This window comes from Hyla sarda, chromosome 1 (assembly GCF_029499605.1).
Source record: "Hyla sarda isolate aHylSar1 chromosome 1, aHylSar1.hap1, whole genome shotgun sequence".
Lineage (NCBI taxonomy): Eukaryota > Metazoa > Chordata > Amphibia > Anura > Hylidae > Hyla > Hyla sarda.
In genome coordinates, this window is record NC_079189.1 from 83100700 (window position 1) to 83126929 (window position 26230).

General features: G+C 40.2%; 1 protein-coding gene across 7 annotated transcripts in view; it reads left to right on the top strand.

Annotated features, from left to right (window-relative positions):
- Positions 1-26230, top strand: part of KLF3 (KLF transcription factor 3) — a 140668-nt gene that overhangs the window by 101234 nt on the left and 13204 nt on the right. For 4 of the 7 annotated variants that reach the window (XM_056556634.1, XM_056556600.1, XM_056556617.1 and 1 more), the window contains exons 2-3: positions 15192-15279; positions 18631-18684. In XM_056556634.1, the coding sequence (XP_056412609.1) occupies positions 15223-15279; positions 18631-18684 (111 nt within the window). In that variant the 5' untranslated portion in view covers positions 15192-15222. The remainder of the gene's footprint in view (positions 1-15191; positions 15280-18630; positions 18685-26230) is intronic. The other 3 variants (XM_056556609.1, XM_056556643.1, XM_056556651.1) reach the window with 1 other exon arrangement.

A 26230-nucleotide genomic window follows, 5' to 3' on the forward strand; every position in this document is an offset into this window, starting at 1 on the left:
TAGTATACATACCTAGTAATTTTATGCTTTTTTTTTTTTTTTTTTTTTTATTATTGCCCGTTTTGGGCAAAAAAAATAAAAAGAGTGTGTAAAATGAAATACATTGGAAAATTTTACACTGTGTGAAGCCGGCCTCGGAAATCTTTGCCTATATGGATATGAAGTTTTATTAAAGGAGTACGGGATATGAAAACTTATCCCGGATAAGTTTAAAATCACAGGGGGTCCAACTGCTGGGGCCCCTGCGATCTCTCGTATGGGGGCCTTGGCTCTTTACCGAAATATCGCGTTTCAATCACCGCATAACGCGGCGGCCAACACGCGGCGGTGCTTCGGCTCTCCCATAGAGATGTATTGAGGGGGCGTGTCGACTGCCACGTCATGAGGTGGTCGGACACGCCCCTCCTTGCCGACGACTGCCGGGGCCCCGTATTGGAGATCGCTGGGGGCAACCACGTCATAACCCCCGCGAACTGAAACTTATCCCCTATCCTTATGATAGGGGATACGTTTTCTTATCCCGGAGTACTCCTTTAAACCCTAGTCACATGAATGGTACTCTTCTCAATCTAGAACAAATCTGCCTTGTGTGAACATAGCCTAATCTTCCTCTATAAGGGGAACATATTCAGAAGTTTTTATTTTATTTTTTTAAGGCCTCCATGTACCTTTACAGATCTGTTAGCCAAACCTGCTGATTGTGGTGGGATCAGACAATCATCCTATGTGTATGGGGGCTTCCTAACGCCGAAAGATGGTATTGGGAGAGAAAACAGTCAGACATGTTGGAATTTTACAGTCTTGTTCTTTTGTTCTCTGAAAGATAATCCACCAGTAGAGGTGTCTGACAGCTACTTAAGCTGTGGCTCAGTGGTTAGCACACTTGCCTTGCAGCGCTGGGTTTGCATGGGTTTCCACGGGGGACTACAGTTTCCTCCAAACCATACTTACTAGGTGACAAATTTGAGTGTATAGCGCTGCAAGAATTATAGTGATAAAGCTGCTGCCAGACCTATGTTAAAATCCTATATCTTCTATGGTAAATAACAGTCAGTATGGACGCAGTCCAAACCCCAATGCAATATATGCACACAACTTTACCACCTTGAATCTAAAAAGCGCTCATGTGTCTGTGACCAAGGACACTATGTCCCAAACATCAGGGTCTTTTATCCTGGGTGTGAACCATGTTTTAATGTATGGATTTTTATAATGTTGATTTAAAGGAGGTGCCAGAGTCTCTATTATGGTTTATATCTTCATCCGCTGGGAATCCTAAGGAGGTTCCAATTGTGCATCTTAGGGCCCTATAACATGGGGCACTTATCGGTTGAACAGGCTCGTTCATTGGCTGAGCATGCATGTTTATTTCAATAGGTGAACAGGGCAAAGTATTTTTGGGTGACCAGATATCTCTCTTCAGTCAACACACAGAGCATAGTGAATATATTGGCTGACATTTATCATTGTCTTTGGACAGTTTTTTGTGTCTACAAAAGGCCCAAAAAAGGCGCCATCAGGGTTTATTTGTGCCTTTTTTGTGCCTTTTTGGTTTACACATTTCTGCTGATTTTCAGTTGCAATCCACTGAGTTTGGCAATACACATGATATGGAAGGGTTTTATGAACTGCACCTTTTTGTGAAAAGGCGCAAAAAAGGCGCAAAGCCACTGAAAATTCTCTAAAACTACTCCAGCCAGCTTAGCTTTTTGGTGTATATGAAGAGAAATTTCAGAGAATGAGACCTGCACAAAATTTATCAAATGCTCTGTGACCATTTAATAAATTTGGTGCTCCTACACATTACCAGCATACACAAAAAAAAAGGTGTAGAAAAATGCTTCACTTACACCTACAATGAAAAATGCTTCACTTACACCTACAATGAAAAATGCTTCACTTACACCTACAATGATAAATGCTTCACTTACACCTACAATGATAAATGCTTCACTTACACCTACAATGATAAATGCTTCACTTACACCTACAATGATAAATGCTTCACTTACACCTACAATGATAAATGCTTCACTTACACCTACAATGATAAATGCTTCACTTACACCTACAGTGATAAATGCTTCACTTACACCTACAGTGATAAATGCTTCACTTACACCTACAGTGATAAATGCTTCACTTACACCTACAATGATAAATGCTTCACTTATACCTACAATGATAAATGCTTCACTTACACCTACAATGATAAATGCTTCACTTACACCTACAATGATAAATGCTTCACTTACACCTACAATGATAAATGCTTCACTTACACCTACAATGATAAATGCTTCACTTACACCTACAATGATAAATGCTTCACTTACACCTACAATGGTAAATGCTTCACTTACACCTACAATGATAAATGCCGGCCATTGAGTACATGAGGATAACCGCTTCCAATACTTTACACTGCTGGATTCTAGGTAAAGCTAAAGGAGCACTTCAAATCAACTGGTGCCAGAAAGTTAAAAAGATTTGTAAATTACTTCTATTTAAAAATCTTAATCCTTCCAGTACTAACCAGCTGCTGTATACTACAGAGGAAGTTGTGTCGTTTTCTGTCTGACAACAGTGCTCTCTGCTGACATCTCTGTCCCTGTCGGGAACTGTCCAGAGCAAGAGAGGTTGCTATGGGGATTTGCTCCTACTCTGAACAGTTCCTAACAAGGACAGAGGTGTCAGCAGAGAGCAGAAAAGAACTACACAACTTCCTCTGCAGCACACAACAGCTGATAAGTACTGGAAGGATTAAGATTTTTTTTTTTTTTTAAATAGAAGTAATTTACAAATCTGTATAACTTTCTGGCACCAGTTGATTTAAAAAAAAAAATAGTTTTCCACCCGAGTACCCTTTTTAATACTAAATGCAATGTAATATATTCTTTACCGGTGGTAACTAGACCCTGATATTGTTTTGCAATAGTTTATAGCAGTGTTTTTCAACTTGCTTTATATGTTCTGTAAACCAATGTCTCCCAACTAGTGTACTCCCAGCTGTTGCAAAACCACAACTCCCAGCATGCCCGGACAGCCTTCGGCTGTCCGGGCATGCTGGGAGTTGTGGTTTTGCAACAGCTGGAGGTACACTAGTTGGGAGACACAGGTTGTTGTCATGGATGTTTTGCTGCCTGCATTGCCATGTGCCCTCTTCTGTTAGATAATACAGAGCCTGCTGCTGTGGTATAAGCTCAGTAATGAAGTGTCTGCAAGATCTTGTACGCATAGCTACACAGGATAAGAATTAGGATCAGAAAACACAGCGGAGGCGTATGGTGGGAGGTTTAAATAGTCTCGTCAATGGGGGATTTTTCCTAGATCTTCAATCAGGAAGAAAAACATTATTTTGCAGTGCAATGTACAGTAATGATGTCTGCTTTATCAGCTCTCTACACCTAGGGTGTAATGCCAAGAAAGGTATCAGAAAGTGTTATGAAGACTTGCACATTATAAAACTGCTGTCTGATAGAAAGTGAAGGTTCACTATGTCAGGGGATTGCCTACTGCCTAAAATACTCTTCTTATCAGAAGACATCCAATCAGGGAAGGCACTGAAATGCAAAGGATCAAGGGTGCCAGCTGGTCAGAAGACTATAGGCTATTGCTATTTTTTGACCATGTTGTTATATAGACTTTCAGGCTAGTCTTTTATGCGGTTTGCTCACTAATGACGTATTATTAGGTCATCTCCAGTTTCATTATAAGGGTGCGTTCACACTGAGTAATTCAAGAGGAATTCCTCTTGAATTCTCCGCTCCAAATTAAAGGGGGGGTTATCCAGGAAAAAAAAATTTCATATATCAACTGGCTCCAGAAAGTTAAACAGATTTGTAAATTACTTCTATTAAAAAATCTTAATCCTTTCAGTACTTATGAGCCTTTGAAGTTTAGGTTGTTCTTTTCTGTCTAAGTGATCTCTGATGACACGTGTCTCGGGAAAAGCCCAGTTTAGAAGAGGTTTGCTATGGGGATTTGCTTCTAAACTGGACGGTTCCCGAGACACGTGTCATCAGAGAGGACTTAGACAGAAAAGAACAACCTTAAATTCAGAAGCTCATAAGTACTGAAAGGATTAAGATTTTTTAATAGAAGTAATTTACAAATCTGTTTAACTTTCTGGAGCCAGTTGATATATATAAAAAAAAGTTTTTTCCTGGATAACCCCTTTAATTCACATCTTTTCTGCCCATTGACGTTAATGTTTTTTCCGCTGTCCTGTTCCCACTGCGGAAATTCTGCTAGCGGAATTCCGACACTGAATTCCGTTCCGCTTGAAGAAAGAGCATGTTCATTCTTCAAGCGGAATCCGCTAGCAGAAATCAATAGCTGTCAATGGTAAAAAAAAAATTCTGCCCGACATAGTTTTCGAACGGAATTTGCGCGGAAATGGCTGAAAAGCCCTTCACTTCTTTCTTCCCCATTTCCACGCGCAATTCCGCGCAAATTCTTTTTTCGGCACGTAAATTTTTCAATGTGAATTCCTCTTGATTTGCTCAGTGTGAACGCACCCTTAAAGGTTTTGTCCAGTGAAAAAAACAGCCTGTGTCTACTAATATAATGTTATTAGCCATTCTCCACAAATCTCTCATATCAGACTTTTTTCACACTGCCATCGGGGGAGCCCAGTGATTTATCGGGAGAAAAGTTACTGCTTGTGCCGTCTTTTTCTCCTGCTATTCCCGTTAAAAAAAAAAATTTGCACGTGGTGACTCCCATAATAGTAAATGGGAGCCGCTGGGACCCGTTGTTGCCCGTTTCTCCCCGTTAAAGTAGAAAAAAAAAAAAAAGACTTTAAAGGTCGTTCTTGACTGGAAACAATGGCAGGGTCTACGCTGAGCTGACTGGCTTGTAGCTGTGACATGCAGTCATACTTTCTGAATGCACAGCTTACATACTTTCCCTCAACCCCTCTTCCCTCAAGTCTGCTCAGGACTGGACCATTGATGTGAAGAGGGAAGCTCACAGCAGGAAGCCTTTCTCAGTCACACTAGTTTCCTTCAGAACAGTCTCACTGCTGCCTTATCTGAGAAAGGCCGGAGAACAGCGGAATACCGCATAAGAATTCCGCATGGACATTCTGCTGCAGCAGAGTTCCCTTGATTTCAAGGTGATTCTGCTGCACTGTTCACACAGCAGAATTTCCGCACCGGGCAAAATTTACTGACCATTAACATTAAATGGGATTCCACTATCCCGTTCACACAGCGGAATTTCCACGGCAGTCATTCCACTACAGTGATTCTGCAGTCCGAATTCTGCTAAATTATAAGACATGTCTTTAAATATTGCGGAATTCCTTTCAGAGCCCCATTAAAGTTAACAGGACTCTGAATTCGAGTCTCAACTGTGTTTTGAAAGCACAGAAATTCGGCTGGAATTTTGCTCAAAATTAGCAAAACTGCGAAAAATCCACAACCTGAATTTCTGAGCGGAATTGTAGAAATTCTCCAAACGGTGGACCTCCAGCTGTTCCACCAATCTTTTCATTATTGGCTTAGAAACATACATTTATATAACAGGCAAAGAACTGCATGAAGGTAAAAAAAAAAAAAAAAAAAAAAAAAGACAATTGAAGCATTAGTTTATATAAAAGAGTTACTGATTCACAAATATTTATGTAAAGTGTTCAGAAACATAGAACAATGGAGATCTGTGATGAAGTTTTGATTGTGGGGGAAGATGTTTCCTACGCACAGCAGGATCTGTACAAAGGAATCCAAGTTGGGTAGCAGGGATTTTTTCTTGCTTTGCAGCAGGATGTGATTGTGTTGCATCACGATGCCACATGTCCTAGAGCAGTGGTCTTCAACCTGCGGACCTCCAGATGTTGCAAAACTACAACTCCCAGCATGCCCGGACAGCCGTTGGCTGTCCGGGCATGCTGGGAGTTGTAGTTTTGCAACATCTGGAGGTCCGCAGGTTGGAGACCACTGTCCTAGAGGGCCATACAGCTGCTGCTTTGCACAGTATGACACCATGTGGCTCAATGTGGCAGTGGTGGAGTGACTCCACCTATTACTAATTCTAGCAATAGGTCGGGGTCTCACCCCCCCAGACCTTGGCTGATCTAAACTTTTAGGCTAGGTTCAGACTACGGAATTTCTGCCTGCAATTCCGCTTTGGAATTGCAGGCGGAAATTCTGCTTGCTAAAATGTATAAGTGTAGTGAATGGGTTTCCGTTCACAAATTCACACTTCGGAATTTGTGAAGCGGAATTTGTGAATGGAAAATCCGCTTGGAAATTTCCGCTTGAAGAATGGCGTTGCTCTTTCTTCAGGCGGAAATACTCGCGGAACACATTGCAGTCTATTGGAGACTGCAGTGTCCGCGCGGTCCTAGCGCCGACTGATTCAGTCAGCGCTGGCCGCACTCGGAATCTCCGGGCGGAAATTTTCTGCCCGGAGATTCCGTAGTCTGAACCTAGCCTTAGTGTGTTTTTTTTAATAATGACAGTAACACTTTAAATACTACCCTAAATGTCTTATTAGAGAATTAATAAAGAGGTGTTCCGGGGCCCTGTTTTAGAGTTCTGATTAGAGATGAGCGAACTTACAGTAAATTTGATTTGTCACGAACTTCTCGGCTCGGCAGTTGATGACTTTTCCTGCATAAATTAGTTCAGCTTTCCGGTGCTCCGGTGGGCTGGAAAAGGGGATACAGTCCTAGGAAAGAGTCTCCTAGGACTGTATCAACCTTTTCCAGCCCACGGGAGCACCTGAAAGCTGAACTAATTTATGCAGGAAAAGTCATCAACTGCCGAGCCGAGAAGTTCGTGACGAATCGAATTTACTGTAAGTTCGCTCATCTCTAGTTCTGATCCTTCCAGCCAGAAGAGACAGATCTTCTGGAGACCAGGCATGTCTGAAAAACTTGTCAGCCTCTTCCTGCAGCTTATCATCAGGAAACCTTTCAAACAAAAAGAGCTTGTTCTAACTGGACAAATCCTTTAAGTTTTCATTGCCACTATTCACATTCACCCCTGCTAGATGTCTATGGAAGTAGGAGGGCTGAGTGGCTGGTCATCACCTGCTGTGCATTCAAGGGAAAGTCAGCCTAGATAATCCTATCTGACAGAATTACCTTCCCCCAAAAGCAGATGCCTGGGGGTGTCTAACACTCCGTACCCTACAGAGTGACATTAGATCCAAACATCCATCTATAGTCAGCTTCCCACTAGGATTGTCAGAATAGGATATTTTACAGTTAAAGTTCCCTGATACCGATAAGAAAATAATGGCCCAGAAATAAAGAAAAACCCCGCACACAACACATTGATGGTTTATTGTCTGAAAATACTGAGGAGCAGCAGGGTTCTCCTCCCTGCTCAGTCACTGCAGAGCAAGTCATTCTTCTTTATGGCAGGACGATCACTGAGTCAGACATGCCTTTCTGCTGATGTACAGCTGCTGTCCATATACATTACCAGGGGTCTTGAACCGTAGTTTTCTTCACTGCAACACAGGAGGCCAGCATTTGGTGAGATGTTGGAAGACCTCACAAACAGGAGGTGCATTAAAATAGGTGTTTTGTTAGCAATAACTATAGCACTGTCCTTTGCCTAGCTACTGTTAATGTAATGGCATACTATTAAAAAGGTTTTAGGTTGTGGGTCCCCAGTTAATGGAGTACTCCAGGGAACCCAACTTGTCCCCTTTAAGTGCAAGAAAAAGTGCAAACGTGTCACACTAAAAAAAACGTGCACAAAGGATGTGGTCTATCACTAAGCCTTTCTCCAACAGGAGAGAGGCCCCCCAACAAACCTACCCTTCTCCTCCGGGCCAAAAGGCACCTGCAAGGATCCAGGTTCGATGCCCCTTTTGACTGAAGCTACTAAGGGGCCGCAAATGCACCTGGCTTCAACCTAGGCGTTAACCAAGGTATCAGCTGAGGAGCCGTATACTGATGGCATCTTGACCAAAGCAAAGATGCCCAGGGGTTGCAGGGAGGTGAGGAACCTAATGGCCACACACACCTCCCCTAGACCGCCAGGAGGGACACCCAGAAGGGCTACCGCATCCTGACAATCCTGTGTACAAACAAAAACATGCAACATGGCACAGTGACATACAAAAATAATAAATAAGTGAATGAGTGCAGATATACTGCCCGGTCATCCGGCCGGATCTATAAAAATTTCCCTGATCCTAGCCAGAAGGCCGGGATACCAAGGGTGAATGCCATAGGTGAAGAGTATATGGTGCAGTGCGTTCACTCAGTGAGTTATAACACCCAGTGAGTTTTGGCACCTCAGGGTCACCACTCCCCGAGGCACAGAAGTACCTCAGCTCTACACCCCCCAACCTCATGGCGAGACCTGGAAGAAACAGGTCACATAAGGGCAGCCATTGAGTTGGTTATGTGGAACCAGCCCCGGTACACCTGCCCCCTACCATGCAGCACCCATCCCCACCAGCTCCATACAGGTGTTGTATGGCCCACCAGCATGAAACTGATAAGAACAGATATTACACTTAGCCAAAAGGCCTAGAAGTGACCCAACTTGTCCCATTTCCACAGCATTTTGACCCACCGTCATCTGACCTCAACATTTCTTGCAGAACTTGACTTTTCTCTAAGAAGCAGTTTTTAGTCCTCTGGCTGGTGGAATCCTCCAACTTAATGTGGCATTGCAGAGGTTATGAGGTGGGGAGACCTCCAAGCTGCATTGAGGAGTCTTACCGGTCATGCAATGCTCCCTGGGGAAAAAGTATGCAAATTGTCTCTCCTCCAGGAGGAACCATTTGTTTCCTAGTACCATCTATTCATAGCTTCTTTATAAGTCCATGCAGAGAAAACGAAATATAGTAAAGTATCCACAAATGTGGTCCATTGTTTGCATTGGTAAAACTGCAGTTCTCCAGTGATCAAAGCTATGCTCGATATTGTTATGGCCTTAGCAGGGAGACCCACCTCTTTTATTTATATATATATATATATATATATATATATATATATATATATATATATATACCATAAAAGTGCTTATGACAAGAATTTTTACACATTTTGCAATCTCTTCAACATAATCTTAAATATTGATGATTGAAAACCTATGAGTAGGAGGGGCAATCAATGTTTGACCAGTGGGGAACGGAGCCAAGGACCCCTTTGCCTGTACACACTATTGGATACTATTATAAACAGCATTCATTCCGCTGACGGTACCTACTCCCCGATGCTATGCATCTAAATGGAGTCATTCCTATAAAAAGCATTCTATTAAAGCATTGTCCATAATTCAATATCCAAAGTAATTAAGTCAAGCTCTGCTTGGAATTACATTGAATATAAGTAATAGTCAGCTACATTTTTTACAAACATTCATGAAAGTGTTACATTTGTATGAATTTAGTTCCGTCACATAGAGGCCACTTTCTGCTGAGTTCCAAATTCAGCCTTAAACCCTCCAGCACCCGCGGTGCCTGCAGTGCTTTTCTAATGACTTACAGGCCTCTACCGCTCTGAGGTGGTTAAAGCCCAATACTTCTACAACACATCATAGGAAGTGTTCTGCGGAGGTCAGTGCAGGGACTGTGTTGGTTTTTAAACCCCCCCCCCCTTCCTTTTTCATTGTTGATCTCCAAGGTCTGTGTGCTAAACCAGACAATCCCACAGCCCCCACACACACCAACATCTGGCAATCCCCAGCAGAAGTGCTCGCCTTGTAAGGTGGAGGAAGAGAGTAAATTACATGAAATGAAGGAGATTTCGGATATCCTATGCAGAGATGTCTGATGGCAAACACAGATGTGTTATTGGATTTTATGAACGTCTGTAGCTGTTCGTGTTCACAGGGGCTGTGATTCCCTTGATGTCAATGGGCGATACATAAGATTAGACCACTATATATCCTATTTCTGAGTAGTGTTTGTTTTTTGTTCAGTTTTTTTCTTTTTTGCTTTTGTTTTTGCATACCCTCGGGAAAACATATGGACATAAGTTATTTTGCTCAGAATTTCATTTTTTTCCAATGTTTCCTTTAAAAAAAACATATGGGATGGGATGCAGTTTTTGTAAGTTCAGAAGTTAAATCCATGGGAAACAAACATGAGCCATGGATAAAATATTATCACATTATCCTGGATGCCCTCATCTGGGTTACTTCTATGTCTTGTCAATGAATTCCACAATGAAATTTCTCATTTTCTATTTGCTTACATAACTCCAACATATTCTGCGGTGTTGCACACAGATTATAACATTGTATATCAGTCCAGTGGGGCTCACAGTCAAATATCCCTATTTTTACCCCCAAATTTCATAGAAAGTTAGTTATCCTATTAATATATTTTTGCCCTGTGGTAGTAAATTTGGGAACCTGGAGGAAGCCTGCACCAATTAAAGACCCTCATACATGTTAGACATGTGGCAACTGAACCCACTGAGTTCAATGGGACTGGTTAACCATCTGACATCTAAAAGATGGTTTTGGATGAGGGAAGAATCAGATATGTTACATTTTTTATTTTCTACTCCTTTTGTTCTCGGGGAGATAAGTATGGTAGCAGCTTATCCCCCCTTGTGCCCTACTCGTTTAAAACAAACACTCCTCTTAGTAGGGTATTCATGTGTATAGGGGGATCGGGGGAGAGTGCAGTTGGCCAAACAAATGTCCATCAACAGCTGCTGAAGGTCTCCTCAGCACCCTAAGAACATAACGATTCTGACCCAGATTTATCAAACTGAGAGAGAGAAAAACTGGAGATATTTTGCCATACTCTCCTGCTCACTCTCCAGTTGAACATACTATGTGATCCAATGTGATCCAATAGATCTATATTTGAATGCAGCAGCATGGTGTATGATTTCTAGCTGTGCCAAGTCCTTAAAGGGGTACTCCACCCCTAGACATCTTATCCCCTATCCAAAGGATAGGGGATAAGATGTCTGATCACAGGGGTCCCGCCACTGGGGACCCTCGCAATCTCGGCTGCGGCACCCCAGACAACTGCTATACTTCGCTCGGTGCAGGATGACCGGCTATGCGGGGCGGAGGCTCGTGACCTCACGGCCACGCACCACTCGCGATGTTATGGCCACGCCCCCTCAATGCAAGTCTATGGGAGGGGGCATGACAGCCATCACGCTCCCTCCCATAGACTTGCACTGAGGGGGCGTGGCCGTGATGTAACGAGCGGGGCACGGCTGTGACGTCACAAGCCTCCGGTGCTGCACCCGATGCTCTAAACAAATGCCGGGAGCAGCAGGGAGATCGCAGGGGTCCCCAGCAGCGGGACTACTGCAATCAGACATCTTATCCCCTTTGGATAGGGGATAAGATGTCTTGGGGCGGAGTACCCCTTTAAAGCGCAAGCCAAATCAACCAGAGACCAGAAAACTGCAACATGGCCCCATTCTGAAGCTGGAAACACCACATTTCAGGGAAAATTCCTTAAATGTCTCAATACTAGAAAAAAGGCACATTTTGTACAAATCTGTCCCAAAACCTATCCATCATATTTATCTATAACAAGGCATCCAGTGATCCAACCTTTCACCATCAACAGTAGCAAAAACAGTTCTCTAGAAAAAACTCCCCAGCACCACTGTCCTGCACAGAGGGAAGTAGACAGTGTAAGAAAATTTATGGAGGGGAGCGCATTATAGAACCTTCCCGATACAATGACATGGCCCGTTGGATGCCAGGAATGTAGCAGCTAAGGAGACTTCTATGCAAATCTGTTTAAAGGTCACCAGGTTTACACAGGAAAACATGATCATTGCCCTTTTAACAGCTTTTCTGTTTATTTTATCTCCCAACTTGAGTTCTACCTTTGTTTGGTCCTGTTTGACTTAAGGAGCTTGTTAAGTGAGAATTCCAGGGTATTACAAGACGGACACATTTTGCAACATTTGGCAATGCACACATGGGCTATGGTAGTGATAGCTTCTACCCAGGGAGGGGTGTTTAGACTGTGCTACATAATGGAACTAGTATCTATTACTGTGAGACTACTTGTGCTGTATAATACCACCATGGTTTCTTGTCACATAGGGACTTCAGATCTTTCTTTATTACTAGATTTACATTCCATTAGTCCGTATAAATGTCACATGACCTCTTGTGGTGTGCTGCAGCAGGACAACATTGTTGTGGTGCACTACTGCAGCTTGGGGGGGATTTATCACGGCTTAACACCAAAAAACTGGCATGAAAAAGTTGCACCTTTTTGCGCAAAGATGTGATCGCTCAAAAATTTGCAACACATTTTTTTTACGGAAACCTGCACAGAAATCATTGATAAACAAGCCCCCTCCCCTTCCTGCGCAACATGGAACTATTTATATTGTAGTTGCAACAAACTTAGGAAAATATTCTCTATCATTGTGACAATGTTTGGCTTTTACACATTAACTTGATATATGCTAGAAGGTTATTGCACAACTTGTCCTCTGCTGGTCTCATTTACTAATGCAGTAAAAGACCAGTGAAATTTAAGAAAGTTTTTATTTCTTCTTCTTTTAAATGTGTAGCTGCCTTTTATGGCGTATAAAAGAGATGCCACCTACTGGCCAGACCTAGACAGGAAAATATGAGGCTATTAAATTGTATCTAGATATAAATCTTTGCGTGGCTTGGAAATACATTTTACCCTTTTAATCGACAGTAATCATGACAAAAAATTCAGAAGAACTATTTATTTCCTTCTCTAGTTTCACATAACTTTTTTTTTTTATGTATCTTTTGAATAGTTTCTCTTTCCAGTCAATATAAAATTAGTGGCGGAAGAAAGATCAGTGTATTGTAGCAACAAAACAAAGCTTCTCCTCTGGATGAACTTCGTGGGCACATTGGTCTTAATCAGTAATGAGGAAATGTAAATTCTTTTTAAGTCCTAAGAGGAAAAGAAAGTAGTAGTTTTTTTGTTGTTATTTTTTTCGACTGCTGTAAAAATCTCTTGTACAATCGTGCAAAGTACATGGAACTGAACGCAAATGAACACTTTCCCACCCTACAGGGGCAGCCTCATTGTTTTGGGATATACTTTTGATATAAAAAAAAAACAAAAAAAAAAACACCATCGTGTATTTATAATAAATTGTATACTAATAACTATACCACACAGTGCCTACTTATATGTGCCATACAGTATGGCAACCAAAAAACTGTGCCATGAATTTGAACAGGTATTTGGACACAGTAACTATACAACAACAAAGATATACAGTATGTGGTCTAAATAGCAGTGCCAGACAATGCCTAAGTGTATACTAGCATGAAGTTCTCAAATATTAGGATTATTAATAACATATATTAGTATTATGCAATTTAGCTCTCCAGAAGGAAGAATGCTGACTGTCTCCATTGGAAGTAGCTACATTGTCAATGGCCAACCCATAAAATAGCCTTGACACATGACCAGGACACAGTCTCTATACACCAACAAAGATATACAGTATGTTGTCTAAATAGCAGTAGCAGACAATGAAAAGTGTATAATAGCATGAAATGCATTATTTCTTCTGGAGGAGATCTAATTTGCATACTTTTCTCCCAGGAAGCATTGCCCGGCCAAGAAGACTCCTCACAAGGAAAAACATTACCCCCCTCACACCCAAATAACGCTAACCTACAGCAATCAAATAACCACATATATAAAGTATGTACCTACATAAATAAAGTGATTTATGGGAATCTATATGACTGTTGGTATATTACAGTATAGTAGCACAGTATCTTCAGAGCTTTCTACTTCTTATGAGAACAGTAGTCTGGGTTATGCCCAAAAAACTTAAAAGACGTAGATTGTTCATGGTATCAAACAGTGAAGTGATCTGAAGAACTATTATTGCATCCTATGGCAGGGTGACGGGAACCCAGTGTTCTTAACAAAAGTATTATACAAAAGTATTTCAACCTGCCAACATCTTGAGCTATGACACTTTCTGGCATGTGGGCAAAGGCTAATTTAAGAGCTAAAAACATCTATCTAACAAATCCCTATAATATGTCATTTTCGTGGTTTTCCTTTAATCACTTAAATAGTACTGGCTAAAACAACCATCTAACACTGAAACATTAACTACCAAGGGGAAACTGTCATTGTCTTAAAACAGCATTGTCTTAAAGGGGTACTCCGGTGAAAAACTTTTTTTAAAAATTTTTTTTAATGAACTGGTGCAAGAAAGTTAAACAGATTTGTAAATTACTTATATTTAAAAATCTTAATCCTTGCAGTTCTTATTAGCTGCTGTATAATACAGAGGAAATTATTTTCTTTTTGAATTTCTTTTTAATCTTGTCCACAGTGCTCTCTGCTGACACCTCTGTCCATGTCAGGAACTGTCCAGAGTAGCATAGGTTTGCTATGGGAATTTTCTACTGCTCTGTACAGTTCCTGATACGGGCAACAGGTGTCAGCAGAGAGCACTGTGGACAAGACAAAAAAGAAATTCAAAAAGAAAAGAATTTCCTCTGTAGCACTGCTGCTAATAAGTACTGGAAGGGTAAAGATTTTTTAATAGAATTCATTTACAAATCTGTTTAACTTTCTGGCACCAGTTGATTTAAAAAAAAAAAGTTTTCCGCCGTAGTACCCCTTTAAAATACCATGGCAATATTGTAGTTATGCTCACATGTGATGATTGTGATTTGGTAATAACTCCATCTTGTTTTGTAAGGGAAGAAGTAGAGTGCCGGGGTGCAGAAGTGGTAATGCCTTTTCCCCTCCCCGGACAACCCCATTAATATTTTATGGGTATATTGCCTTAAGGGGGTTGTATTTCAAGAACAATCCTCTTTTGTGGGGCAGCTGTAATGGTCAATGACTCCTGGACTATGAGGAAGCTAGTGTAACTAGTTTTGTTCTCGATTGCTGTAGCGAACATAAAGTGTTATACAGCCCTATTTGAAGTCAGAGTGTGACCATATAACATATGGCTATGCTGAGTCTTCCAGAGTAACAACCACTTTCACCTTTAGATGTATTGTTGTTCTCAATGTAGGGGGAACAATGAATGGGTTTATATTACCTGACTTTCCTTTTTGTTGGTGCTGTTTCTTTATTTTCAATTTTTTTACTTTTATATAAGGGCTTATGATCGGAATCTTAGAGGGTGCAAACTTTTTATTAGCAATCGATTTGTCCTAAAATGTGAAAGTGTGTTACTTTTCAGAAGTTCAGGGTATTTTCAGGACATCCCAATAATGTATATTTTCTTTGTTCTTTGCTTTCAGAAAAGAATACACAAGCGGCATTGATGCAATAATGCTAATGTTTGACCCAGTTCCTATCAAGCAGGAGGCCATGGAGCCCATGCCTATTGTAAGTGTTCAATATTTAACGTTTGGGAGATGCAAACTTTCCTTTTCAAAAATTCATTGTTTACAAAATTGTTTTATGTAGAGTAATAAATGTAAAATATTTAAAGAATCTCTATACATACAATAGATATGAAGCATGCTTTTTCTATAATACACATTTAATATATTTTTTTTCTAGAGCCTTTATATAAACCTATTGACCTCTGAAGTGTTGCGTTATGGAGCCACAAGTTATATCATTGTTGATGTTGGATTGCATACATAGGCTTCGTTCTATATTACCTGAGCAGACAACTACAGGCTACAAAATATGTGTTTCCCTGAGTCTGTTCTTAAATTACACAAAGCTGTAAGAGTACCATGATGTATGTGTTCCTTAGTATCCCAGGATAATTATTACACACACACTGGTGCACCAGAAGTACACTTTCTACATAGCTAAGTGGCAGTGCGTGAATAAATCTGCTGTTAATTCTCCTGGTTTCCTCTTGTGCCTCCTTCCAGAGCTGGCAGACCCTTTTCTCACATTTCTGTCTAGCAATTTGGATGAAAACTAGGAATTAGACTAGAGTTTGAGCCGGCTTTGCTCCCAACACACAAAGCACCTCATCGACTGTTCCCACTGCCCTCTGTGTAGACTCAAGTCTCACAGAGCGGATGCAATTGTCCTCAAGGCAGGATGTGGATACTTAGACAGCAATAATTGTTTTTGCAGGAGATGAATAAAACAGGTTATTCCCCAAAGAACTTTTTTATGGTATGTTTTTAGTATATTCATGTTCCTGATCATTGCCGAAAGTCTTCCTCTCTTAATATGGCCATACATGGTCCATATACTTGGCCGAATACAATGATCAGTCCACGATTGGTGCCATGTTGAGGGAGATAAGATGATGATGATCACCAATCAAAGCTTATGACAGGCAAATGTCTTATCAAATTTTGATGTTGTGGGAAATCTACCACTCAATGGCAGCCCTATGTATTTCTACATAATTCTAGTTTACTTGTTGTCAAAGTAGACTCTATTGCAGAGGATAGCACTTCCTGGATCTATTACTGGATTAAAGTTGATGAAAACTGCCAATTTCCACCAAAATGCTAAAAACATTTTTTTAAGTTTTAGCTGATCAATGACAAACTGTCATATGAAATGTAGTAAGCTATGTTTAAAAATTTTAGCCAATAGAAGCTAGTCAATAAATGATTATTCCATACATTTTTATTCTTAGAACATTTCCAGATAGATTGTTCATCCTTCACCCACTATCATTGACTGTTTGGTCAGTGAAAATGACTGTAAGAGCCAACATGGACAAAAATGAGTGTGGTTGCATTGACGACGCAATTATTCTGCTGGTGACTGTTAGTTAATTGGTTGTTTAACCATCAGCCTGCTTCTATCTAATGCATATGATTAGTGTTGGTTAACAATGTCTATAGTCAACTTTGGTGTTGGTGGCTATAAAGCTGTGATTTTATGTGTACCTTGCATCAGTTTGTTTTGAAATTTAGCAGACTTCTTGAAAGCACAAAAAGCTGGAGTGGATATGTGTTGTATCTCTGGACAGTTTGCGATGTGTTTAATGTGTTGTGTACCTTACTTTAAAATTAAAAGTAGCCTGCACTACCCCAGTAAACTCCACTCTGTAAATTGCATTTGTCTTGGAACCAATGCAGAGTTTTCCACATGTGATAATTCCATTATTCTGAGTAAGTGTAACCTGTGAGTCAAGGGGACGGGAGCCAGCTGCTTGTCACTTTGCTTCTGTGCACCGAGGAAAACACTTTCAAAAGAACATTTGGTTTATATCTGAAGACAGGCAAGCTTATAAAATTATATAATTTCTATAAATCTGCCCCTGCTGAATATTTGGAAAAGAAGTTGAGCTGTCCTGAAAATAATAGTTGTTCCATGTGAGACAATCCTTGAAAATGAATATGCAGTAGGTTTTGCTGACATGTGAAAAGTTGGAGGTTTTCTAATGCAAAGTAGTGAAGGTTTGATCCACTCACTCAGCAGAAGCCATGATGTCTTGAAAAGCCTCTAGCTTCTGTTTGATAGCTCTTGTGCTCTAGGAAGACATATTGTGTTGCAGTAACTCTGCCATTCAAATGTCAACTTGAAAGCAGACACCAAACCTAAAGGAGTAATGGTCAAGGTCTCTAGATGACGCTATAGTGTTTGTTTTGTTCCTTGCCTTAATTCATTTCTCTGCTGCTAAATTGTATTAACATTTTTTTATGTTGCTCCCTAAAGGCAACTGTGGTTGCATTTGTCTTAGATTCATCAATACAAGATGTTATGTATCTTTTTTCCAGTGTCACTGTACTGTATATTACTTATATGGAATTGTGATCTTAGGTTTGGTCATTGCTGTGAAAGTATTGTATTCTAGGCAAACATTGCTCATGTATTCATGGCACACATTACATTATTCACTTGGGCCCACATGTAGCTTCAGGAATTGCTTATACTGTATAATATTGTTTGATACCATATATGCTGCTGGTGTCAGCAGATAAGAACCATTTGGCCTATCTAGTCTGCCCAATATTCCAAATATTTTTATTAGTCTCTGGCCCTATCTTATATGAAGGACAACTGTCATAAGATGGTGCACATTGCTAGCTTAGGAGGGCTTCTTATCATCATTCATGGCTCCCTTCTATTATAAACACTCCAGACAAAACTGATGTACTGTATTAGGCAAAGTTCACAGCTTGTCTTCTAATCCAGCTCAAGCGATACATCGGACACCTGTCATATGCTGACTCATAGACCGACCTGTAGCCGATGGGATCATTGACTCATATTGGGACTATGTTCTGTCCATTTTCATTCCATTCCCTCCACTATTCATTTGTACATTACTACGTTTTGCCTATTAAAGTTAATGGGCCCTTTGGTATCATGCATTGGCATCCATTTGTGACAGGTTTTTAAGGTATGGTCCAAAGTGGGGTAGAAGACAAGACCTGAACTTAGCCTTATACATAGGGGAGAAGCCATACAATTATTGCAGACCTTGTAGAGAGGAGTCCCCTTCCTGGTTGGTCCCATTCCTTTTTCTATTGGTAAAAATTGTGCAGAACTCTTCTTTCCAGTTTTCTGCATTAACAAATGGAGGGGGTATTGGCCAATGGGTCATGAAAATCAAGAGAAAATAAGCACCAGATCTTACTGGTAAAATCAGGAGAAGGCGCATGACGCAGAGTTTTATTGAATGCAAAGAGAATCCTTGCGTCATACTCCACCCCGGCCTAGGCCCCTACACTAGGCATAAAACAGTATATCAGTTTTATCTGGGTTGTTTCTTTACTTTATTGCTTTTGTATCAAACCAACCTAGGGCGATGTCCTCCAGGTATTCCAGTATTTGCTGCCTCTACAAAGACATGCTGAGGTTAGTTGGCTTCTTGTAAAATCTGGTATAATTTGTATGTGTGTGTGTTCAGACTAGGAAATACGACTGGGAGCCCCACTGGTTATGTGAATGGTGACAATGGAAATAGGCTGTAGGTAGTGGAAAAAACAAACCTATAACAATAAAAGATTTGAAATAAGTCCATACAGTCTGGACATTTTATACTTCTAAATCACTAGTTTTTATGGTTAGGTAACAGTACAGCTGGTCCAGCAGTGCCCAGAATCGTTCATGTTTTTACAGTGATACAAGTTACAGCTTTGCTTTCTTCCTGTAAAACGACATGAAGTCAGGATGCTGAAGGTGCATGGAACCAGGGTGGGGACTGACCTGGAAATCACATGCTTCCCCTTCTGTGAATGACATTATTATCCAGACATGCTCTCAACAGCTCCAACATATATGAGAGCGATCACAAGATTATCTGTGTCTGAAAGTAATGCAGGCTTTCAAATTGGCACAAACCGCACACCTCTCTGCCTTGCCAAAACCCGTCCAGTTACTTACAATGACATCATCTTCCTCAAGGCTGCTTTAAGGAGCTCTGGGCACTCTCCAGCCATCACTGTTAAATAGATTCTTTAAAGTAATAGCCGTAATCTGCCTGTATTAGGTCATCTTGTCTGGCACTTCAAGGAAGGAATTCTTTCTTGTGATATTTACAAGGGGTCTTATACCTAATAAATATAAGTCTGGTGTCCATAATAATATACTGTGCAGCTCTGGTTTGGTGCTATGCAAGCTACTATAATCAATTTGAAACAATTGATACCTCCAATTCACAAATAGGTCCTTTCTGGGAGTAAATGCCTCCCCAATAATGACCTTTAATTTACAAGGGCCACTAAAAAGGTTTCTGAACTTCTTTTAACATTTATTTCATAACAAATTACGTAAAATAACAGATTATGTCAATTCTTCGATAGTCTTGCAAGTCACATGACATGGAAAGACACAACCAACATCTACTCCATCCACCTTCATAAAAGTGCAGAAACTTTTTTAACAACCTCTGTATTAAGCTTTGTATCTTCAAGATTAACCTTTTATACCTTCCCTGTCACCAAATTCTGATCACAGGGACAGTAGTTTTTGAGGAGAGGGTTACTCGCTGATTCAAGGGCCTACAAACCATAGAAGACTGCTTAAAAATTTGATATGAAGGTCTTACACCTTTACATATAGCCATGGTTTCTTGTCTGAACCTGAATACTACAGATTCTTATGTGTTTATCCCACTATTTAAAGTTCTCCACTATTCATAGGATAAGAGGATAAGTAGCCGATTGGTGGGAGTCCAACCAATCGGACTTCACAGATCCCAAGAATGAGAAGAAAAGTTCCTTGTGTTACATATATTCCCACTCTTTCCTTATGGTTAGTGGGGTCTTATCCTGTATGCAACTGATGGGAAATAACTTTTAATTGTAGGATAATCCATTTATAATAGGGAATAAGCCCCCATTGAATACTACATAGAGTATAGAAGAGTTTTAACTCTTTTCTTAAACTGCTCTGGAAGTTAAAGGGGTACTCCGGTAGAAAACAAAATGGGGAGATTCTCAAAAACTACTGTAATTTCTGTTCCAGCGATATTATTCCCACCCTTTTTTTTCTTTTCACTTTTTCAAAGGTCTTTCGTGCTGCTTTGAAAATATGAAAATACGTGAAAATTCATTTTCGTGACACTTTTTTTTTTTTCGAGCCAATAATTTTTTCAGCCATATTGGATTTTTTGAAAATTCTGGTGAAAACATCTCACAAAATATTCCATGGTTACCAGTGCCCAGACAAGAGATAACTGTATAAATAAAACATTTCTGAGCTGAAATGTGAGTGCAGGTGCAAAGACCAAGAAAACATTTTTATTTTTTTTTATAACATTTTTCAATAATAATTATTTCTTTTTTTAATAATTACTTAAATAATAAATTTTCCCCAAAAATCTACAACCATTTCTGTGATTTCTACACTATCAAAAAGCTGGTGTGAAATTTTTTATGTAAACTGGACTCTCACCCCTTTGAAAACATAGACAATATACGTGGACACGCCCACTTTTACAAAACTGACATGAACAGTGTAAACCGCAGTGTGGTCGATACTTTTCGTGAAATTTTGGTGCCAAATTTATTTTTTTGGGCGCAAAATTATTTGAGAATCCCCCCAAATGTTTTGAAATCAACTGGCGCAAAAAAGTTAGACAGATCTGTAAATTACTTCTGTTTAATAATCTTAACCCCAGCTGCTGTATAATCTAAAGGAAGTTGTGTAGTTCTTTCCAGTCTGACCGCTGTGCTCTCTGCTGCCACCTCTGTCCATTTCAGGAACTGTCCAGAGCAGGAGAGGTTTGCTATGGGGATTTGCTCCTGGTCTGGACAGTTCCTGATAAGGACAGAGGTGTAAGCAGAGAGCACAGGGGTCAGGCTGGAAAGAACTACACAACTTCCTGTGGAACATACAGCAGCTGATAAATACTGGAAGGATTAAGATTATTAAATAGAAGTAATTTACAAATCTGTTTAACTTTCTGGCACCAGTAGATTTGAAAACATTTGCTTTCCACTGGAGTACCCCTCTAATCTCATATATATTAAAGAATGTATTACCCAGATTGTAGATGGTCTTGTAGACCCCTACGTAAATGAACTGGGCTTCCGGTGTCTGTCAGATTCTGAACTTCTGCGCTTGTTTATTGCTTGTGTAAACATTCATGTGAAAAGGAAACCATAGTTCAAAATTGGATTTGGCTTGACTCCAAGCAAGGGAGTAATTTCCAACTACACTGGAGCATTTGATCACACGTCTAAGACACGAAGTGTTGATTTAAGTCTTGAATTCATGTGTTAAAGGGTTTACATGATAAACACAATTTTTTTTTAAAATAAATGTTTTTGAGGTTTTTTTTTTGCACATTGGACCACCTTAAATTTTTTATTATTTAAAGGAATTATTTAGGAATAGAAAAACAGAGGTAATTTATTTCAAAAACCACTCCCTGTTTGTCTCCAGGTTGGGTGTGGTATTACAACTTGGCTCCATTCACTTCAATGGAACTGAGCTGCAGATCCACACCCAACCTGGACCACACCCAACCAACAGGGAGCGGTTTTGAAAATAAATTACTCCTGTTTTTCTATTCCTGGATAATCCCTTATAAAGGGCACCTGTCATTTGCAAAAATATATATATACATATGATGTAGATAATAACATTATATGTAGATTTGTAATATACATTCGTTAAAAAAAAAATATATATATATATGTATATATTTTTGGGCGGAAAAAAAGCTGTGTTGTCCCAGCAGCTATTGCCTGTGTGTCTCAGCTGGGACAAAATACAGGAAGTGTGGGTGGGGCTAGCAGGGCTCTGTGACATGCCCCCTATGCTGATTGAGTAGCTGGGAGTCCTGCTTGTCCTGCCCACACTTCCTGTATTTTGTCTCCACACAGAGACACACAGGCAAGACAGCATTTTATCACACAAAAATATGCCAATTTTTTTTTACCAATGTATGTTACAAATGTACATGTATTATCTACATGATCTAAAAAGTTTTTGCAAATAACAGTGCCCATTTAAAAGTTGTAGATTTGACCCAAAAATGTATCGTATTGTCTGGCTTAAAGAGGGATAAATTTGTTTTAAAGGAAAACTTGCTCCCCCCACACTAACCAGCAGTACTGGCTGGTAGTGCGGGGGACGTTGATCAGCTTGATGCCTACCATGCCAGGATCCGCCCCACCGTTCAGCCGAAATCTACGATTTTCTGTATATGCTAATTAGGTGCTAACTGGCACAGGCAGGGTTACTGGCACTCTGACATCAGCGCCGTTCATCTGCCGCACCACCCAGCTCATCAACATTCCTCCCCTCCTTCCGCCTCTCCCATCATCATTACAGGGAGGAGGGAGGAATATTAATGAGCTGGGCAGCGCTGTGAAAGAGCGGCGCTGATGTCAGCAACCCCGCCTGTGCCAGTTAGCACCTAATTAGCATATACAGAAAATCGAAGATTTCGTCCAAATGGCGGGGCGGATCTGGGCATGGTAGGCATCAAACTGATCAGCGTCCCCCGCACTACCAGCCAGTACCGTTAGTGCGGGGGGGGGGGGGGGGAGCAAGCTGACAGTTTGCTTTTGAGGCTCATTTTTAATATTGGGGGGGATACAAAATAAAAAATGTTGTGCACTTGCAATGACTACTTGTGCAAACTATGTAATAAATGGTAAAGTTTTTTTTGCATTATGCTATGATACTCTTCCTTTATTCATTTATTGTAGTGTTTTCCAAACAGTGTGTCTCCAGCTGTTGCAAAACTACAACTCCCAGCATGCCCGGGCATGCTGGGAGTTGTAGTTTTGCAACAGCTGGAGACACACTGTTTGGAAAACACTGATTTATTGACTCACAGAAGGTAACCGTCCCTCTAGCCTAAAGGCATACAGTATATTCACAACCTGGGATTTTATATAGCAAGTTACATTTGAGACTGTAAATTCCAGGTCACACATCTTTAAAGGGAACAGGGAAAACACACAGGCTTTACTTCTGCTGGTATTAAGGCTTTAAGGACCAAATATGTGACCCGTAACAGGAATGGGTATGTACAGTAGGGAAATTTAAGAATGTGTGTGGTTTAGTCTAGCCAGTTTTAATGGAGTTTCGGTCAGTGAGGTTTGATCTAAGTCTCATTTCCGAGCAATAAGTTAGATTAGATTTTTTTTTTTAAAGATACAAAACAGGGCTCGGAATATAGGCAAAAAGATCTAGATCACAGCGCTCGTCTTTTCCAATTATACAGGTTTTTTTTTTTTTTTACACTTCTTAAGGTACGGAAGCTGAGTAATTTCTTGAAAGAAGCCTTGAAACATGACTACTTTGCATACTTCTATTTTGTCTGGGGAGCACTTTATGGCCTTTAAGACTTCCTTTAATGGCTTGAGTCTTCCCATGGAGACATGTAACCCCTTATACCCGCATCAAAGGGCTCTCTGACAGCTATCTAGCACCCGGCTCTGTACAGGCAAGGGGCAAGAACCCTGAAACAGGCAATTCTTCGATGTTCGTGGATTTGGCTGATAATCCCTAGTCATGTTTCAAGGCTTTTTAAAGTGAATATGTCATTAAAAAATGACTTGTTGTTTAAGTCATGTTTTTATGTTTACCATAATTTCTAGGAAGTTTTGGTGACTTTTTTTCTATTTTACTAGACGTCCAGGTCTACTAGCTGTTTAGTAAAATGGAAAATTAGGTCTACGAGACCTATAACTAAGCTTAGGCTTTATGTTCTGTACAGATTACTTCCCAGTAAAGCTTCAGTTTTAATCACAGACAGCGTAACAGTGAAAGGTGACACCAGTAGATATATAACACTGGATCCACCGCCATTCACAGCCAAGATCAGCATCCCATTCCCTACAGAATGACCTTTGAAAAGGATCAGAGTCATAGTATGCCCAATAATGTTTCCAATTCATGTGAATGGGACAGGTCATGTCTAAAATTGTCTATGGTCCATTGGTCCTGCAGTAAAGCATATCTCTAAATGCTGTGAAAAAATTCACAAAAAATTCTACAAAAAATTTGGGAAAAAAATACAATAAAAAAATAGAAGCAGATTAGAAACATAACATGTTTCCATATCTGGCTGTAATCTGTAAGAAAAAAAACTAGTTGTCACATTCCCTTTTTTAGGAGTTAATATTTGGCTGGAAGGAAAGTTACCTCCAATAGGTGCCACTACAGTGCTGTCTCTTTTCCTTCTGGAGGAAAGCTTCTTTGCATAGTTTTGTCCAGGAAGCATTGCATTGCCTATATTCTCTACGTCAGCTTGTACATCACCTCCTCGAACAAGCTACGTTCTAGTACACAGAAGTTATAAATTCTATGTATTATATTGTTAGTACTAGCAAGGACAAATCTCAGAAAATCTCATTTTTATCTTGGCTTAAGGAAGTTATTAAAGGGGTGTTACCAGTGGAAAACTTTTTTTTTATTTTTATCAACTGGCGCCAGAAAGTTAAACAGATTTGTAAATGAATTCTATTAAAAAATCTTAATCCTTCCAGTACTTATCAGCTGCTGTATGTTCCACAGGAGGTTCTTTTCTTTTTGAATTTCTTTTCTGTTTGACCACAGTGCTCTCTGCTGACACCTCTGTCCATCTCAGGAACTGTCCAGAGTAGAAGCAAATCTATCCTGACATGGAGTGCATTACAAGTGGAAAATGTAATCCTGCATTCACCGCATGGGTACCGACTATTCTGCTCCTTCTCCCGGAACCTCCGTCCGCTCAGCAGACTTCCATGGCGTGGGGCGCTCTGAGCGCCCCACGCCATGGAAGTCTGCTGAGCGGATAGAGGTTCCGGGAGAAGGAGCAGAATAGTCGGTACCCATGCGGTGAGTGCAGGATTACATTTTCCCCTTGTAATGCACTTTATGATTCTGGTTATCATTTTGTCCTAGCACCACCGAGGGACCCATTTATGCCTATAGATCCACTGACGGAATCCTTTATTGTTCTATCTACATTGGTAGCATTACCTGCATTACAGTAGTGCCACTTGGACCTTTTTTCTTCTTCTTGGTTATATTGTGCTATCCTGACATGGACAGAGGTGTCAGCAGAGAGCACTGTGGTCAGACAGAAAAGAAATTTAAAAAAAAGAAAAGAACTTCCTGTGAAACATACAGCAACTGAAAAGTACTGGAAGGATTAAGATTTTTTAATAGAAGTAATTTACTAATTTGTTTAACTTTTTGGCACCAGTTCATTTAAAAAAATAAAATAAAATGTTTTCCACTTGAGTATCACTTTAAGGTAGAAGCATACTTCCTGGTCATCCATGATATAGTGGCAAGAGATGGTATTGTTGCATAGCACTTCCTTATGTACAGTATGTGTTTTACCTACACACATTTACCTATGTACTTTGCCTTAGTCAACACTGCTCAGTGTGTCACCGTGGTTCAAGGTAAGGTGACATGTACACAGCCCATATATTGCCAAAGCTTTTAGAGGTGTGGGGTCAGTACTGTTGTTTAAAGACGTGTTCCAATACCTCCCGACAGACTTATTCCAAGTTTATTTGGCTTAAAAGTGAAAATTCCCTTGGATCAGCTTTATTTTATAGTCTTTTTAAGCAAACTCTGCAAATTTTCAATCATGAAGTCACCAACTTCCTTTTCTGCCAAAGTTTTAAAAAGACCTGCAAATGGCGCCATAAGCCATGCACTAGACACAAATACAGGGGATTTTATTTCCGAAAATTCGGATTGGGCGTTTTTCATTCATATTACAGTTTTACCAAGTAAGGTGAGACATTTAATAATCTAATGGATATTTCCATGGCAATACAGTTAGTTTGTTGCAGTAATTGTTTTATTACGGGATGAAATCTAGTCACATAAAGGTTTATGCCAAGAACCACACCATGGATTTTGGCAGGCTTTTGGCTGTACAGAACATATTCTTCTGTGTGTGCTTCATTTTTATATGAATAGGCTGTCTCTGCCCAGC